This window comes from Drosophila sulfurigaster, chromosome 3 (assembly GCF_023558435.1).
Source record: "Drosophila sulfurigaster albostrigata strain 15112-1811.04 chromosome 3, ASM2355843v2, whole genome shotgun sequence".
NCBI classification, from domain to species: domain Eukaryota; kingdom Metazoa; phylum Arthropoda; class Insecta; order Diptera; family Drosophilidae; genus Drosophila; species Drosophila sulfurigaster.
Window position 1 is genome coordinate 45,337,305 of NC_084883.1, and position 16,027 is coordinate 45,353,331.

General features: G+C 41.0%; 2 protein-coding genes across 3 annotated transcripts in view; one reads left to right on the top strand and one right to left on the bottom strand.

Annotated features, from left to right (window-relative positions):
• Positions 1-370: 370 nt before the first annotated feature.
• On the bottom strand, positions 371-4,426 carry LOC133843546 (vacuolar protein sorting-associated protein 8 homolog). Its single transcript, XM_062277147.1, has 4 exons — positions 4,199-4,426; positions 2,841-4,142; positions 1,927-2,781; positions 371-1,871 (listed from the first exon to the last, which is right to left on the bottom strand). The coding sequence occupies exons 1-4, from the start codon at positions 4,289-4,291 to the stop codon at positions 432-434; spliced, it is 3,690 nt and encodes a 1,229-aa protein (XP_062133131.1). The 5' UTR covers positions 4,292-4,426; the 3' UTR covers positions 371-431.
• A 181-nt stretch (positions 4,427-4,607) lies between these two features.
• The window catches only part of LOC133843548 (bifunctional heparan sulfate N-deacetylase/N-sulfotransferase), a 74,161-nt gene continuing 62,741 nt past the window's right edge, over positions 4,608-16,027 (top strand). The window contains exon 1 of one of the 2 annotated variants that reach the window (XM_062277149.1): positions 4,608-5,531. The gene's annotated coding sequence lies outside the window, so the exon portion shown is untranslated. The remainder of the gene's footprint in view (positions 5,532-16,027) is intronic. The other variant, XM_062277148.1, reaches the window with a different exon arrangement.

Below are 16,027 nucleotides of genomic sequence, written 5' to 3' on the forward strand. Positions count from 1 at the left end.
CGTTGTTCTATGCTTTTTTGGCTCTATGATAGATATTTTACAGAAGTCTTTCAACTTTAAAATATATTAAAGAGAAATATTAAATTAACTTCTGTTCTGTAGTTTGTTCGTTAAATTAGCAAAATTATTTTCTGGCCATATTAAGTTCGTTAAATGTTCAATAATTTTATATTTTTATTTATTCATAAACAACAAAAGTGCTGTGATTTGTTCTAAGGAATGCTGGGTAGAAAATATATATATTACGTCGGCCCGTTTTTGATCTACAAACTTACCTCAGCTCTAGAGGATTTGCCCCCTAATACTATACTTGGTCGAGCACATTTTACTTACACAACAGTAGAGAAGGAATTACAATAAATACATAGAATGGCTTTACATATGGAATATATATATGTACATACAACAGAAATAGATTACTATATGCTTGCTTAGCAGAAGCGTCGCGGCGGCGCCTTTAGCTGCAGCGTTCCCAGCTCCTGATGGCTGGAACTATTGTTCAGCCTATGCTGATTAGGACATGGTAAGCTTAATGGCATCAACTGTTGCTGTGGCTGACTTGCGGCACAGCGTCGACATTGCTTCAGTTCAGTGGACTGTTCCTCTTCGCTGAGGCAACGTTGATGCAATGCATGGCCACAAGCGCCCAGCACAATGACCTCCGTTTGATCGTAGAGTCGCTGCCGGCAGAGAATGCAACGCAAGCTCGTCACCCAAACGCCGCGACGTGCCACAAGACGCTGAGCCGCAAACTCGGTGTGCAAATCATTGCACAGCACATCAGCGGCACAACGAAGTGCTTCGGTTTCCTGCCTAGAGTTAATCAGCATGCTCATTAGCAGATCCTTGATGTCGCCAAAGCTGCTCGACACATTGTGTGTGTTCATGATGAGCTGCACCAAATTGTGTAGATCAATATGTTGCGATGCTTCGTGCAACATTGACTTGGTAATCGATTGCAGATCCTGCTGTGGTAAGATATATTGCAGTAAACTAAACCAGCAGCGTTCCAGCTGCTGCTCTGGCAGCGTTTGTGCCGAGCGTGCCAATAGTTCAGCCAATTGCTTTGCTTCTTTGGCTGCTTCACTGGCATCGGCAGCACGCAGCAATTCCATGGACAGCTCAAAGGCTTTCGCATAGCTCTCCTGCTGCTCGTAGAGGTAGATGACGGCACGCTTCAGCTCATGCCGTTCCACAATCTCAATGGCTTTGTCCAGACGATAACCATTGCTGCCACGCAGAAACTCGAGTACTGCCTCCGGTGATTCGAGTTGACAATAGAGCTCCAGCAGCAGCTCCATTTGCATGGGCTTCAGTTCATTATGTCGCTCATTGAGGCTCTGCAACAGACGGAATAGCAAAGGCTGCTGACAACTCAGTTGCTCCAGTAGCTCCTCGATCTTCTGCGGATAGTGTAGCGCAATCAGACGCGTTGTCTCTTGCGCATTGATCTCCAGAAGTTCGCCCAAATGACGCGACAGCTGCTCATAGATGCAACGCTCGCTGGCATCCACATGACGCTCCATGTAGGCGAACATGGTTTCGTGACGCGCCGGATTCTTGATGTAGCAGTCGAGTATTGTGTCGAAGCGTTGCAGTTTCTCCAGCAGATACTCGACCACATAGTAGCAACGTGCCCGCTGCGCCAACTCCAATTGCTCCTCATCGCTGCTGATGTCGACGAGGCAATTGTTCGAGAGCAACTCATGCCAGGCGCTCTCGCGTTCCGAGTGCTGGCGTGTGCTCTCGTTGGCTATTTCTTCCTGTGCCAGATAGCTGAGTACGCGCTCCAGCAGCTGCTTATCCCGTGGCAGACACTGCGTTGAGATTTGCTGGGCAATAAAGTTCAGCAAGCAACCAATTTCCGCCCACTGCAAAAGAGATTGCTTTAAATGATTGTTTAAATTAGTTGAAGCAACTACTTACTGTGGCATTCTCGGGCGTCATAATCTCGAGCAGCAGATAGATGATGCGTTTGCGATGCGAATATCCCAACTCGTTGCTAAACTCACGCTCCTGGAATGCCAGCGAAATGACATTCAAAGTTTCACGCGTATCGAATTTAAGCAGCGCTCTCAGATATGGATAAGGCAACTCATCCGCTGGACTCGCGGTTGAGTGCTGTGAGGTGAGACAGCGCAGCACATCGTGCTTCACCTGTTGAACTTGCTCTGCAGGTATATCGCCGCTGGGAAAGCGTCGTCCTGCCAAGCAACTGGATACATAAACAAGCAGACAGTTGCCCAAGTCTGTTTGCTCTGGCGTCAACTCCAGCAACAGTTCCGTCAGCGCCGCCGTGTAATCATTCAAGGCGCAGGCATTCAGATAGAGTTGCGCGCGATATAAACGATGTCGCTTCACAGCCTTGAGTACCTGATTTAAGTCCAGGCACATCCAGTCCAGCTTTAGAATCAACTGCTCCAACTTGGCAGGCGAATGTTGCAGCCAGTATTCAACTAAAGCTTGCGATATCACCGGATTAACGTTGTTTATATGCTCTTGTTCAATGTGCTCCGAGATATGCTGCAGAAAGAGTTCGGTGTTGTTGTGTAAACGTTCCCATAGTTGCGTCCACAGCAGTTCCAGTTCTCCAACTGTGATCAGGCAATTGACAATGGCACCCAGACAATAATCGGGCGCACGGGCAGAGTTGGCAATGTACTCTTTGAACAGCATGATGATGCGCTCCTTGGCCTGGGCTCGCTTACGCGGACGATCCGTGGAGGCCACATAACCATCGAGTGCCAGCTGACAGGCTTCCTGCCAACGATGGTTCTTTACCTGTTGAAAAGGAAATAAGTTAATTCGTGATTCTAATTATAGAAGTCGGATTAACTCACCAAATAGCTGATGCGTTCCGACCAGGTGCGCACGCCAATGATGTGCAGCGAACGCGCACCGAGCACATAGAGCTGTGTCCCTCGCGAGACCACGGAATTGTAGCAGGCATTCGTGCCCGCCAAAGCAAAGGCGGGTGACACATTTCCGCCCGTGGCGATGCCCTTAAACTGCGCCGAACCATAAACGAGTCCCGCATTCGCCATATCCATACACTCCAGCTCACGACTAGAGCGCACATCCACCAGGTGTAGAATCTCCGCGGTGTCCAGTGAAGCGACGCACTTGGGACCCAACCAATGGGCGGACAGAAGGCTACTGTGGAGCTGCACATGGCGTAGATACAGCAAAGTTATGCGTCCGTTGGCCACAAACAGCTGATGGAAGAACAACTGATTGCCACGACCCACAACGATGACGGGATCCACCGATCGACTTGTGTCCGCAGCTTGAATCAACACCAGATGCCAGGCGAGCAGCGGCAAACAATCTGCGGGTCCTTGGAGCGCATGATATTTGATGACACGTAATCTTGGACGCACTGTGACAATGAAATACTTGGATAGTGTGGCCAGGGCAACTATGCAATACTGATCCAGTTCGTGCCGACCTTGCACATCCATAATCAGCGGCTCCACGGCGCAGACTTCACCTCGAGCACCCGAGAATAAGCAGCGTGAGCTGCAGCCGCGTATTCCAAGTTTCCGAGTGAAGCTTAGCGACCACACCGAGCCGCCGGCATCGGCACAGAGTGCCAGCGAGGAGCGTGAAGTCCACTTGACATGCAGTACTCCGGTGTTTGGTGTGATGACATCGTTTAGCTCGCGCAGCACATCGCCCGATTGGGTGTCAATCATGGCCACAAGACCTCGAGCAAAGCCAGCCAGCAAACGCGTGGAGTCCGCATTGAAGGCCAGACTGGAGACAGCACCCTGACTGTGTTTATCCTGATGTGCCCAACGCAGCGTTTGCGTCACATCAAAGTTGAGTATGTGGCCATGTGAGGTGCCTACCGCAATGTAAGCAGCCACTGCACAAGAGCTTGCTGTGCCTGCATTCACTCGCTCCGCAGCCGAGGCGAGTTGTGACGAGATGCCATGGAGTAAAGTGTAGCGCATAATGGAGCCTGAGCCGCCGCCGCCACGTAGTCCGCACTCCTCGCCGATAGATGGCGTTGGCGTGGCGCGAGGTATAGGAACGCCCAGTTCAGAGGCAACATCAGAGTCAGCCTCGAATTCACTGAGCACCGTTTCTAGTGTTGGCAGCACATCGGTGGGCGGTATGGCAAACTCCACATCATCGAGCTGCATATTATTCAATTATATTTTAATTGGCCTTCAATTATGTTTTGCTTACTCACATCTTCGAATTCCAAATCCAGCTGTAAACTGTCTGTGGAGCCGCGTTCCGATTCCAGTAGTGATTGCAGCGATGGTGCCTTAAGTTCAGCCATGTTTGCAACACTTTTGTGCTGACCTCGCGTCCTTAAAGATGCAATTTTCCTAAAGTTTTGCTTTTTTTTTTGTTAATGTTCTACAATTTTTATCAATGAACGCCCACCATATTATCGATAGCAAATGCGACAAATCGCTGCGTAAACAAGCCGGCCGCACAGTCTCGATAAGTGAACTTATCGATTTTTCTGGTAGCTACAGGAGGAATATGTGGCGATGCAACTCTGTTTCCATTTCGCTCGCAATCAGCTGGGCGGAACCAGTTCAGCATCGTTTTCTGTTGCTTTTGTGCTTGCTCTTGTGTTCATCAGTTTCATTTTAACCTTCATCGTGTCGAGTTGTTGCGTGGTTGGATGCGCTCGTCGTATTCGTGATTGAACATTAAAATTAATTAAATGCATAACATTCCAATCGAAATGTGCGTAAAACAGCAATAATAATTTGTCGCTCAGTGGGGACAACAACAACGAAGAGCGGAGTGAGCGTTAGAAATCGTTTGTTGTGTGCACACCGGAAGGAATGAAGCAACAACGACGCGCGTTGCGAGCGGCCGTGGAAATTTCGATTTTTGCATGAATCGCGTTTCGTCTCCAAAAAACCAACTCAAAAAAGAAGAAAAAGGGGAGACACAACAAAGAGGCTGCCTAAATTATATGCAGAGCCTACGAAATATTTTGATTTAGCGAGAGAAGAAACGAATTTGTTTTGCTGAGCAATTTGTTTGTAAATTTCTTGCAGTTGTGTTTGTTTGTGTTATTTTGGCTCCACACAGCGCGCGCGTGTGTGTGTGCTTCGTGTGTGTGTGTGTGCGTAGGTTGGTGTGCAGTGACGTAAACAAATGCAAATACAAAGAATTTGTGTGCAAAAATTGCACAAAAAATGCCAACAACAATAATAAGGAGGAAAACGGGGAAAACAACAAAAGCAACAATAAGAAAAGTGCCGCATGCCGATGGCGATTCACGTGCCAAATACATTGTAGTAGCAGCAACAACAACAGCAAAACGATAACTTTTTGCACTGTGTGTTTTGTGCAGCTCATTCGCTGCAAACGCAAGGCCAGCTGAGCGCAACACGTTTGTGTTTGTTTCTGTTGTTGCTTTTTGCTCAGTCTGCATGCGTTGCGTAGGCGGCCAATGCAGAAAGCGCACTTGTATGCGTAACTGAATACACTGGAGCACGTGAGTGTGTGTGCGTATGCAAGTTCTACACTGATTGATACATACGCAGATGCGACAGGTAAGCTAACCAATACAGACATTTTACAGTACTATATCAATTTACATTGCATGTGTATGCGTGCGCCTTTGGTTTCGCCGCCTAGTGTCAAAAATTTACATAGTTAATTACTTTTAGCCAGCTAGTGCCCAAGAGAGACGCACACTCACGCACATAAATATGAACTTATCAATTAGTAAACCAAATGCGGCGCCTTTTCAGGTAATTTTCCACACACACATACACACATGCAGGCACAAGCAAAGCGCGTTGTTGCAGTGTCGTTTTACGTTTGTCGAGATAAGACAACAAAAGCAACAACAAGGAGAACAAGAACGACAGCAGCAGCAATAACATCAAAAGCAAAAGCACGTTAATGACATTTCTGGAGCATTTGTACACACTGGCGACAGTAACTGTTCCCTCTCTCTGTCGCTGTCTCTTTCTCACTCCCCTTGTTGATGGTCTCCAGTCATTCTCTCTCTTGACTTTGGCGGACGCTAGTTTTTCCACATTTTTGTACCCTTTCTTTCCGAGTGGATTCACATAAATCTGTCAATTAGTTTGCAACAAACCTGAAATGATTCAATTACGCTGACAAATGAATTAACCTGCGCTTCTTTTATTGCTTGTGAGGCACCAAATTGCGTTCGTTTAACTTTAAAATTGAATTGTTACTTCGTAGTTCGTATTTATTTATAGAAATTCAGTTCTGTTCTATTTTAAATTCATTGCTTACTCTCGAAATAAGATGCGTATTCCATTTCCATTGTATTTTAACTATGCTACTTAAGACACAAAAGGTTTGTAAAACGTTCCTGAATTTACCTGCTCATTCTTTCCTCCGACTTCTTAGCTCACCACAATTGAAATCTGTATGGCTACACTTAGAGATCTATTGTCCTTAAATCCTATTCCATTATGTCTGCAACAGCAGTAATTTCTATTGATGTTCTATACATACTGAGTACTTCCTTTTTCAGTTCATTACTTTGTTCTTTTTTAAGTATTTCATTTGTAATCTCATTATTTTTATCCACTCTGAGTTGGAGTTGCAGTTCTGCAATTTTACATATTCTTCAATATAAATTCGTCTAGAAATCTTAAGCAGAAATATTCTAAGTTTTTTGAAAGAAGTATTATTTGTTATCAAATTGTGATTTTATAAGTTAATATATTTATTCAGAAAAAATTTTGATGTTAACCAAGGTCTTTCAAATCTTTTCCTCTGCAAATGATTTTTTATATTCATTTGATTGGTATTCATTTAGCTATATTCTTCAAAAAATTCATAATGGTATTTTAAAACTCAAGGCAATGATAATCTTAAAAGACTCTCATATATTTAAATATCTTTTTAAGTATTGCTCAAGATTCTTTCGATAAACAAATGCAGCTATTTTGACTTGAAATGTTTATTTTTAAAAAAGAATTAAGATTTTTTTAAGTTTTTTCAAATGTTGGCTATGCATTTACTTAATTATATCTCAATTTGAATAAATCGTGAAAGGTATTTTAAAACCCAAAATATTTACACCAAATCAATGCTAATCTTAAAATATTCGGTTCATTCTAACCGAATTCAAATCGTTTCTTTTGTTGACCCTCTCTCAAGTGCATCTAAGATTCGTTGCATTTTTCAAGGTTTTAGTTTCTGGCTCTTCGTGTTGATAATTTTTGTTGTTGTTGCTGGCTTTGCTTTTGTGCTCCTTTTGCTTTAGCTCTGCTTAGTTTTCATCTGTCTTTCATGGTCACTAAATTTATTGGTCAACATTTTATCTTTTGGTCTCCTCCGGTCGCGGCACCCACGCGGTGACTCCTTCAACTTGTTTTATTCTTTATATATATTTTTGGGGTCCACAAGCGGATCGAGAGTGAAAGAGAGACCTGGGTCGACTCTTGTGCGACGCCCACATGGAAATTTAACGCTTCAACGCGCTGGCGACCGGTTCGGATTTTCTATGGTTCGGTTAGATGCCAATGTTGATTCTAGACATTTTTCCAAAACGTGGTCAACAGACACATAAATAATTGGGTTGGGTAAGGGGCGAAAACAACGCAAATATATATGTATATATTTATACATATTTTCCTTTATGAATTATGGCCATTTTCCGTTAGTTTTTAGTATCTGAAAAAATTGTTGCTGTTGTTGGGGGGAGAAAAATATCTTAATTTCAATAAACTTGGCCACGGGCGGGCCCCATTCTTCATCTGTTCTTCATAATATTTCCCATAACGTTTTGTTTATTTTCTGACGATTTGTTTACACTGAGAAGAGGCGTTTGCAGCACAGGGAGAAGAGTGGAGAGATGAGTAGAGAGAACTGGTTATAGTTTTTTTCTTATTTTAGATCAACGATTGCATTGAAACAAATTTGCAATTGTTGGTTTTTGTGTGTTGTTTGTGCTGTTTGTACTGTGTGTATTTGGGTGCACAAGTTGGGCCTTAACCCATTGTTGGCCACATGATAAACGATGGCTTGTTAATAAATCAAAAGGGAACAAGAACGTGCAGCTGTGTGTCCACTTGTCCTTGCTGTGTGTCTGTGTGTGTGTGTTGTTCCCTGGTTCTATACTTTTGAATGGAGTGTGTCCTGCAATGCAAAACAACAACAAGAACAGCAAAAAATACACTCGTTACAATGTCTGAAAGTTTTTGTTTGCAACTTGTACGGCCGTCTGACCATTTGGCTGGCTTGACTTGGATTGGGTTCGGTTGGGTCCTTGGGCCCAAAGTTAGGAGTCGAAGGCATGCAACATGATTGGCTGCTGCACTCAGCACAGGATACTCGTATTTCATATGCCTTCTAGATTTATGAAGTGGCCAGACAAACCGCCTAGGTCCTAGGACTTCTCCGCCTCCTTCCCTCTTCTTACACTCACTGTGTGGGCGTGTGCACTTAAGAATTATTATGGGAATGGCGAAAAACGGGGAATGGGGCATCCAGGGAATAGCGATTGGGGATTGGGTTATTTTCAGGGGGGTGGCAGGCGGGAGAGGGGAGAGTATACATCCTGTGTGCATCCTGGCATCCTGTGCACCGGCTGCCTTTGGCACTCTAATGATTTTTTATTGTTGTCGCTTAAGTGGCCCATTGTACAGCTGGCAACATATTGTCCTGACATTGCCCACTTGAAAAGTCGTCCCACCCACAACTCAACTCAACTCGACTCGACTCGACTCTCGACACAGCAGCTGCTTGTGGCAGCGGCGAATCGACTTGCAACTTGTTCAAATTGCTACTCATTTCCCTTTGACGTCGCGCCGATTTGATAACATTATTAATCATACTCACTGATTAGCGCTAAATTCCCCCTGAATTCTCTTTGCTTGTGTGCGAATCTTTTTCAAGTTTAAAGTTCATCAGATTAATTTATGGATGCGTCCGAAAAACTTTAGAACTATTGAATTCAATTCATCTGTAAATGTTTACAATTTTTGAAGTTTACAAGATTAATTTATGACAGCTGCTGATAATTTAAACAGTTTTGTGAACGTTTAAATTGATTATCTTTAAATCAAATTTTAATATCTTTCTGTTAAGAAAATAAATGATTTTCGTTGGTAAACTTAAATTGTGGAAATCTTTGGATCAGTTTAAAGTTAATTTCATGTAAGATTTACTCCTTCACAATGAGTTGTTATTCATGCAATTCATTCAGACGATTATATATTAATTTCAAATATTTTGATACGCAATTATTCCCTTAAGCTAATGATTCATTTGTTTTTTTGTTTCTTGTTTGTGAATCAAAAAAGTTTGATTGGATTTTTAAATAGTATACTTTCCAAGTAATTCACAAGAATGTTTTTAATTAAACAAAGCTTTTGTTCATGAGCCTTTTCATCACAATTTGATCTGATTGAATTTGCAATTGTTTTCGCTTAAACTGCACTTTTAGCTGTTTCGAGCTTAGAATCAGAATCTCGAAATTTAAATAAAGATAAAGTAAAATCATTACATGAGCTTAGGCTTTAGGCAAGCTAAACACAATTGGGATTTTTTCCCCCAGTCATTTAATTAAAACAAAAAACTCAATTAGCAATCGAGTGATTTTTTTCGCTCATTTGTTTTGTTTTATTTTGCATAGAATTTATTAATTATCAATTTTTTGTAGAGCTGTGCTGACAAAGCAAATCAAGTTTTGCGCATTGTCTTAGTGCATCTTCGTGGGTTATTAATTGTTTGAGTCTTGTTTGAGTTATTCACATGATTATTCGATTTATTGATAGACCATCTAATTGTGTTTGCAATTAAATTATCAGGCACAAAAAAAAAAGAAATAATGGCAATTGCAACTAACTGCTTGTGGAAGTGACTTTTATAATGATTGACTTGAAATTGATTGTGCTTTTGAGTACTCATAATGATGTTTAATATTGCTGAAGAGGGACTGAGTTCTTCAGATGCTGCTGCTGCTGCTGTTGGTGCTTCCTTTATCTGCTTGTCTTGCCTTTCGCATTCAGTAGAAAATCAGCTTGACTGCGAGACTTACGAGAGAATGTTGCACAGTAGTCGAGAGTAGCTGAGATTGTTGCCTGCTGCTGCATCTTAGTTGAAAATGCATTCGGCTTAGTCATTATTTTTGCCCCTGCTCCGCCCCGCTTGTCTGTCAGCCACTCAGAACGACAGACAATCAAGTGCTGCTTCAAAAGCTGCAAAGGTAAAGACGAGGAGCGTAAAGGGATGGGGGAGGGGGCGGTAAACTGGTTCATAATACGCTGCCTGAAGTAGCTGAAATGCTGTTTGAGTTTGTGCCTTGCGCTGTTTATTATGATCTGCGCTTTGGCAAGACAAAGGCAACAGAAGCAGCAGCAGCAGCATATCTGGGACGCCAAATAAGCTGCATGAAAAGCGGCGCCACAAGGCGTGGCATAAGCGGCATTGGCAGGCTTAAAGGGGAGGCAAAACTTTAGCTGTGGTTTGAATGAAGCGCCTTTACAGTAGTTTAATTCGCAACGCGCCAAAGCAAAGTGATTAACTGGATTTTAGAGCAAACTTCACATATATTTCTTGACCTTTGACTCGCAGCTATTAACTCGGCTTTTAGTTGTGCTTTATATGCAGATATTTCACAATCATAATAGAGGGCCTTTCATGGCATGCGATTCAAATCGCATAAAACTTACGGCCACCTCCCGAGCTAATTAGCCAAAAGCCACACAGTTTGCGGTGCGGTTCACAGCGATGCGGAGCGGTTCAATGCGGTACGGTTCGGTGCTAATGACGGCGCTAATAATTGCTTTGTTGTGGCTAGTGTTATTACTGTTTTTGTGGCTGCTATTGTCCCAGCTGTGTGATGACGACGACTGCTCTTAATTTGGCAATGCGGATGAATTGGACACGCGGGTCGCATTGTCAAAAAGGAGCAAAAACGAATAAATCCGGTCGAAAATGTGTTACCTCATACAGTGCACAGCTCTTTAAAGCAAAAAATGATAGTTTTAACGCTATCTCTTTAACTATTATTATTATTGGTAGTAAAAATTATCGATTGAAAGAAAAAGATGCGATTATTTTCCATCTAACTTCCGCTCATTGAGCTTCCATATTTATCGATAGTAAAAGCTATGGGCTTGAAGCTAACTTTGCAAGGAAGAGTTTACTATAGTACTTTGAATTCGGTTTCCTTTTAAACACTTCAATAGTATTCGGGGAATATTTTTGCTTTACTACTTTAGTTTTTACACTTATCGATAGTAAAAGCTATCGCTGCTTTGGATTTGGCTCTGGCTCTCATGCTCATCGAAAGTAAAATCAATTACTTGAAAGCTATTCTAACTGCTTTAGCATAAAACAATTATTGGTAATGAAAGCTAATGCTTTAGGGCTAACTATGTGAAGAAGGATTTCTTTAACTTTAGCTGTCTTAGCTTTCACACTCATCGATAGCTAAAAGCTTTCGATTTAAGACTAACGATGCGAAGAATAATGCTCTGACTTTGGCTGTTTTGCCTCTCTAGCTTTAGCATTCACACTTATCGATAGTTAAAATTAACGCTTTAAGGTTAACGATGTGAAGAATAATGCTCTGACTTTGGCTCTTTGCCTCTCTAACTTATCGATAGTAAAAGCTATCGCTTTAAAACTAATGATGCGATGTGCATTCTTCCTAGCTCTAGCTGCCTTAGCATTCACGCTTATCGATAGTTAAAACTAACGCTTTAAGACTAACGATGTGAAGAAGAATGCTCAAACTTTGGCTGCTTTGGCTCTCAAACTTATCGATAGTAAAAGCAAGCTTTAAATCTAACGATGCGAGGTGCATTCTTCCTAACTTTAGTTGCTTTAGCATTTACGCTTATCGATAGTAAAAATTTATCGACTGAAGTCAGCTTAGGTGGCCATTAGTGCGTTCAGCCATTCATTGAAAACGTGCAGCACAATCAAAAATCGTGGCGCAATTCAACATTTTGAGTCCGTCCGGTTGTCTTCATTTTGTAACGATATCCGAGTGTCCTGCTGCAGCAGCAGATAATGCGATATCCTTTTTGTGCATATCCTGCCATCGTCAGCGGCAGCGACCAAAGCAGCAGCAGCAGCCAACGCGAGCTTTCCACTCCATTGATGGCCAAACAGTCCTGCGCTGTACAAATTGACTTTATGGCGTGCATTTGCCCTGCTCCACTCCTCCCACTCGCTCTCCTTGCTGCTCGTCTGTCAATTTTAGCTGCTAAAACGGCGACACATAAATGAACAGTAAAATGCTTTAGGTGTGGAGGTAGTGATGAGGCAGCAGAGTGTTGGGATTGAGGATGGAGCGTTGGCTGACTGCACATCACGCACACTTTATCCTTTATCCTGTGAACACGACGTTTCATTTCGCTGCTGTCAAAGCCAACAAAAAAGGGAAAAGCGTGCTGGACAGAAGTTGCAGCTGGAGCGAAGAAGGGGCGGAAGCAACACAAGCAACAACTAAATGCGTGAAATGTCAGCGAGATGTGGCACGCCTCCGTTGGCGCCTTTTAGCTGCTCATTTGGCACAGTTTTTGCTTGTGCTTTTGGTGACAAGGCCAGGGAGACAAGGGACAAGGGTCAGCATTCATTGGCATTTGTTAAGCACAGAAAAATGTAAAACAACAAGATAAAAGGTGTGGAATGCCGAACGACGATGCTTTAAATACACTTACTTAGATTACAACTTCACTTTATTGCTTTACTAGTCGCATTATTAGCAATTTATCAGTCAAATTATGTACATTTGTGCGAAGATAAACTTCTAAAATCCAATCGAAAATGTATAAAAGAAAAAAAAAGAATTGAATTTCAATACATTGAATTTCAAGATATAGAAAAGAAATAAGAAACAAATTTATATTTTTTTTTTAAATGAATACATTTTTTCCTTATATATTTTTTTAAAATTTATTTCTTATTAGATTAAGAGCAGTCATTGACATTTCATTAAAACATAAAGATTAATACATATTTTATTAAAATATAATTTGATGAATTATTCTATTCTATTTTGCAAAGATTCCTTCATAAACTATCAATTTATTTAAGAAAAGAATTTGATCAACACAATTATATTTTAAAATCTTTTTAAGATTTGGAATTGTGTTTGATGTAAACATGAAATGATATGGTACTTTATGTTCTTTTTTGTTTTGCAAAAATTTCTTCTTAAACAAATATATATTTTTTAGAAAACTAGAAATATCACATTGTACAGAAAGTCACATTCTTCTGGTTTTCGAATTGAAGATATTCATTTCCTCATACCATACATACTTTATAAGTCCCAGCTATTTCAATTCTTTTTATTTGAAGAAATTTTGAAACATTGTATGTAATAATTGATAATTAAATTCAACATTATTTGGTGACGATCGTCATAGAAATGCTGTATAAAAATAGCATCATAGTCTTTTTATTGCAAGCATTTGAATTTCTAATAAATTAATTAGCATAGTAATTGGCCTGATTCTCGCAGACCATATAACCATATATATATATATATATATATATATATATATATATATATATGTACATGTATATATATGTATATATCAATTAGATACATTTTACGACTGATCCATAATATAACTTGAGTTATGTCAGCTGACACGTCTGCCTCTAAAAAGACATAGACTGCGTGACAAAATGTTAATGCTCGATTCATTAGCAAGTGCATTGCAACAACAACAAAAAAAGAGCAACAACAAGTACTTTTGTAATACGCAATATGATTTGCCACCGCGAATGCGTCTCACACTCCCCAATGTTGCCACACAGTGCAGCAGAATTTTTGTAATTAAATGCGAAACACATGAAAACTTTTGTCAGCAATTTTTCGTTGCGTACTCAATTTTTTTTTTTTTATGTAGCGCGCGTTTTGCTAATTGATTTTTACGCACAGAGTTTCGGGTGAGCTTTTGCGGCGGTTTTGGCTGCACTGTTGCTCAAACGGTGAACTAATTTATAGCTGAGCTGCACAAAAAGAGAATAAATAAATAAATAAAATTGCAGGCATCATAAACATAATGCCGCGCTATGCTGCTGCGGCGGGGGGAGTGGACAAAGGGGGGATGACGACGACGACGACGACGATGGTGATGAGGATGATGATGTTGGGGCGCTTAAGCGCCGGAACAAAGCAATCAGCGGCCCCCATGCGTGGCGTCTCCTCTGCAAGAACCACGCATAAAACATAAAAAAAAGAAAATAAAATAAAACACAAAAACAAAAATTGTAAAAAATTGTGTATGCAAAAAACACAAAAGCAACGGCAGCTGAGGCAAACTTTGGCCACGCCCACACACACACGCACATACATAAACAAAGAGGCGGCTTAGCAACGAACATTTATTTCATTTTTATTTTTATGCCATTTCGTTTTGTACAACATTTTTTAAACAACCACAAACAACAGCAACAGCAACAACACAAAGGCAAGCACATACTTTTGAGCGTAAAAGAAAACTAGATGAAAAGCGGGTAGATAGCGTAAAGTGCGGGTAAACGGAAGGAGGAGGAAGGAAAGGGAATGGAAAGCGCAGCGCGTTAAAATCCAAGTGAAAAATGTGTGCGAAAAACGGCCAAACTGGCGCATCCTGTGGCCAGCTGTGGCATGTGTATAGCCAACAACAACAACAGCTAAACCGGAAGTAGCAAGCACAAAAAACAATAACAACAACAACAACAAGAACAAAGAGTTCGAGGCGGCAGCTGGCAAAATCGTCAAAAATGTTGCTAAAGATTTTCAGCGTTTTAAATGCATCACAAAATGTGCCAAGAGCGAGAAGGAAAGAGAGAGAGAGAGAGCGAGTGCGAAGCAGCTTTAGAGAGATAGAAGGGGGTGACAGGGGGAGGGGAAGGGGGAGCAGCTCCTCGGATTGCAAGTGTGGCAGTTTACACGCAGCACAACAGCACTCGTAATTGAGAATGAAGATTACGAGCTAAACATAAAAGCTCATAATACAAGAACGCAAAAGAAAACAAAAACCAAAAACAGAAAAACACTGCAAAAATGTAAACAATAATAAAAGCAACAACAAGAACAATAACAACAACAAGGGGAGTAAGAAGAACAACAAGAACGGGAAATGGAAATGGGAACTGCGGCAATTTGTGTGCTGCGTGAAACATGAAACAATTGCGAACCTGGTTCGAAAGCTACTCCAATCCGCTGTTGCGAATTGCTTTTTGCAATTGCTGCGACAGGCTATTAAGCCAATAATTGTTGGGCTTTGAGACATCAAAACTGTGAGTACTTGCTGCAAGGCTACTTCACTGCATTGCAAGGCAAAGTCCACAAACCGGTTCGCATTTAAACCGTTCCGCAGTTGCGAGTTTTTACAGCTCATAATCGTTAGAGAATTAGCTATATAATGTTTTGTAATGTAATCTGGAACTTGTAGAACATAAACCATAAAAAAGTAAAGAAAGTGCTTTGCAAATGGTCGAACCACTCCGCAATTAAAGCATGTTGAACTGGAAAACTGAGATTAATGATTTGCGTGATTTTAGCATTACAAAATATTACTCATTTATTAATTCATTTTTATTTTACTTATTGAACGCTTTTTTGTTCAAGGCTGAGCCGGTTCACTGCGTGAAAAATTCAACTTACTGAAGGTTTTTTTTGAACCGGTTCAAGGCTAAACTGCTCCGCTGCGTGAAAATATGTTACTACCGAGTCCGTCAAATGATTGCTACTTATAACTATTTCTCATTACTTACATGTAATCAAATTAATTGATTAACTTTGTGGAGTACAACAGCATTTTGTGTAAGTTACTCACCGCTGAACCAGTTCAAGTTAAATTTTTGAAATGACATATTTTAAAAATTACATCTGTCATTTAATTCTAAAACGTAAATACAATAATACAATATTGTTATTAATCGATTACAAAATAAACTGCAAATTGCTCCGTTTCAATTTCGACGCACAATGTTTACTTTGTTATCGCTGTTCACTCAAAATTGTAATTGTATTGCGCTGTAATTTCAAATTGAAACGAATATAATCTAATTTGGGGCTTAAATAAATCCCAGCGGTGTTCAA

Excerpts from the sequence above, each read along its gene's own strand:
- LOC133843546 (XM_062277147.1), bottom strand. The coding sequence starts at position 4,291 with ATGGCTGAACTTAAGGCACCATCGCTGCAATCACTACTGGAATCGGAA. Across the intron at positions 4,143-4,198 it reads TGGATTTGGAATTCGAAGAT|CTCGATGATGTGGAGTTTGC; the intron begins GTGAGTAAGCAA and ends AATAATATGCAG. Across the intron at positions 1,872-1,926 it reads TGACGCCCGAGAATGCCACA|TGGGCGGAAATTGGTTGCTT; the intron begins GTAAGTAGTTGC and ends TCTCTTTTGCAG.